This window comes from Fulmarus glacialis, unplaced genomic scaffold (genome assembly GCF_000690835.1).
Source record: "Fulmarus glacialis isolate BGI_N327 unplaced genomic scaffold, ASM69083v1 scaffold11394, whole genome shotgun sequence".
NCBI classification, from domain to species: Eukaryota; Metazoa; Chordata; class Aves; order Procellariiformes; family Procellariidae; genus Fulmarus; species Fulmarus glacialis.
This window is the reverse complement of record NW_009207439.1, coordinates 15,889-17,386: the sequence shown is the minus strand read 5'-3', so window position 1 is coordinate 17,386 and position 1,498 is coordinate 15,889. Positions and strand designations below refer to the sequence as shown.

Here is a 1,498-nt window from a genome sequence, read left to right as displayed (position 1 = left end):
TAACACAGCTGCAAGTGGCTGCGGGAGAGGAGTTCTTGTTACCTTGCTTTTCCTGCCTGAGAAGAGGAGGGAGGAGAGGAGGGGGCACTTCTGTGTGATGCAGGGAATGATCTTAGAGTGCTGGTTCACAAAGCAGCTTTCACAGCTGGTTAGGCCACTGTTGCTCTGATGGCTGATGGGCAGCAAGACCAGGTGAAGAACTGGTTCTGTTTCTGTCCCCAGGCCAGAATGGACTTCTAAGCTGGTTTAGTTTTTGGAGTGTTTTGAGAGGAGGTCTTTGATTTTTTTTCTTTTTTTTTTTTTTTTTTTTTTTTTGCCTGGTTGCCTAAACCATGCAAGTTGCTTTCCAGACCATTTTTCACTTTTTTCCATCTTTAAAATACTACCTTCACTTATGCTTTTCTTTCTGATGGAAGCAGCTGTTGTCAGCAAAAGGTATTGGAGTAGCAAGTTGTCTATCCATAGACAGCATGAAGTATCATTGGAGCCTGATACAACTGGATTTTTTTTGGGGGTGCCCCACAATGAATTCTACCAGAAGTCTTACAGGTCTTCTACGGTAAGAAATAGTTGTTTTGGCCATCAGCATTTTATATTATGCCTTCCTAAAGCTATTCCTAGTGCGTAATTCCTTAGTGAATGCTTTTTATCTTTTGTATTGCTGCAAAAATATGGTCAGGTGAAAATTGTGTTCCCTGATGTAGGTGGGAGAGGTTTTCCTTGGAAATGGAGGAGTGTGGACAGTGAGGGTGGCTGCAGGGGTGAATCATACGCAATACTGGAGTTTGCGGGGAAAGCTGTTCCTTTACTGTTACATGGCTCAACGTAGAGACAATTCTGTTTCACAGTGTACTTACCTATTCCTTATAGAACCTGGTTGATAAGCCTTGTTCACATGTGGTGCCCAGCAGCTGCTACGCTAAACTTGTCATTTGCTTGCATGTTGGTGGAATTTTCCAACTGCACTTATTCCTTAAAATGCCTCTTCTTTGAGGAGCTGGTTTGGCTAATAAAAAAAAAAACCTGAAGTGCTGTGGCTGTTAGCAGCTTTTCTGGAGAAAAGGAACATATGTGCTCTGATTAGGGGTTAAATGCAAATTCTCCTTGGGTGAATTAAGGTCTGATTTCAAATGAAACCTAAAAAATAAAGCTTGCAACATGTAGTTTAATAATTTATGGAGTTAGTCTTGACTTTTGGTCAAATGTCTTTGTTACTTAAATAGCTTTGCTGCCAACTAAATATACCAGTGCTGCAGAGAAGACCTAGATGAGTTTTTTGGGGCGGTTTTGATGCCAAAATGCCAACCCTAGATGACATTTTGGAGAATGTTGGAGAATTTGACAGGTTCCAGAAGCAAACCTTCTTTGTCCTGTGTTTGCTTTCTGCTGCCTTCACCCCGGTGTATGTGGGTGTCGTCTTCTTCGGGTTCATCCCCGAGCATCGCTGCTTCAGCCCCGGGGTGGCTGAGCTGAGCCAGCGGTGTGGCTGGGGGCGGGG

At 43.4% G+C, this 1,498-nt stretch overlaps 1 protein-coding gene across 1 annotated transcript in view; it reads left to right on the top strand.

Annotated features, from left to right (window-relative positions):
• Positions 1 to 1,293: 1,293 nt before the first annotated feature.
• The window catches only part of LOC104075560 (solute carrier family 22 member 2-like), an 11,899-nt gene continuing 11,694 nt past the window's right edge, over positions 1,294 to 1,498 (top strand). The window contains exon 1 of the mRNA XM_009576103.1: positions 1,294 to 1,498. This exon is cut by the window's right edge and continues 5 nt beyond it. Within this exon, the coding sequence (XP_009574398.1) occupies positions 1,299 to 1,498 (200 nt within the window). The 5' untranslated portion in view covers positions 1,294 to 1,298.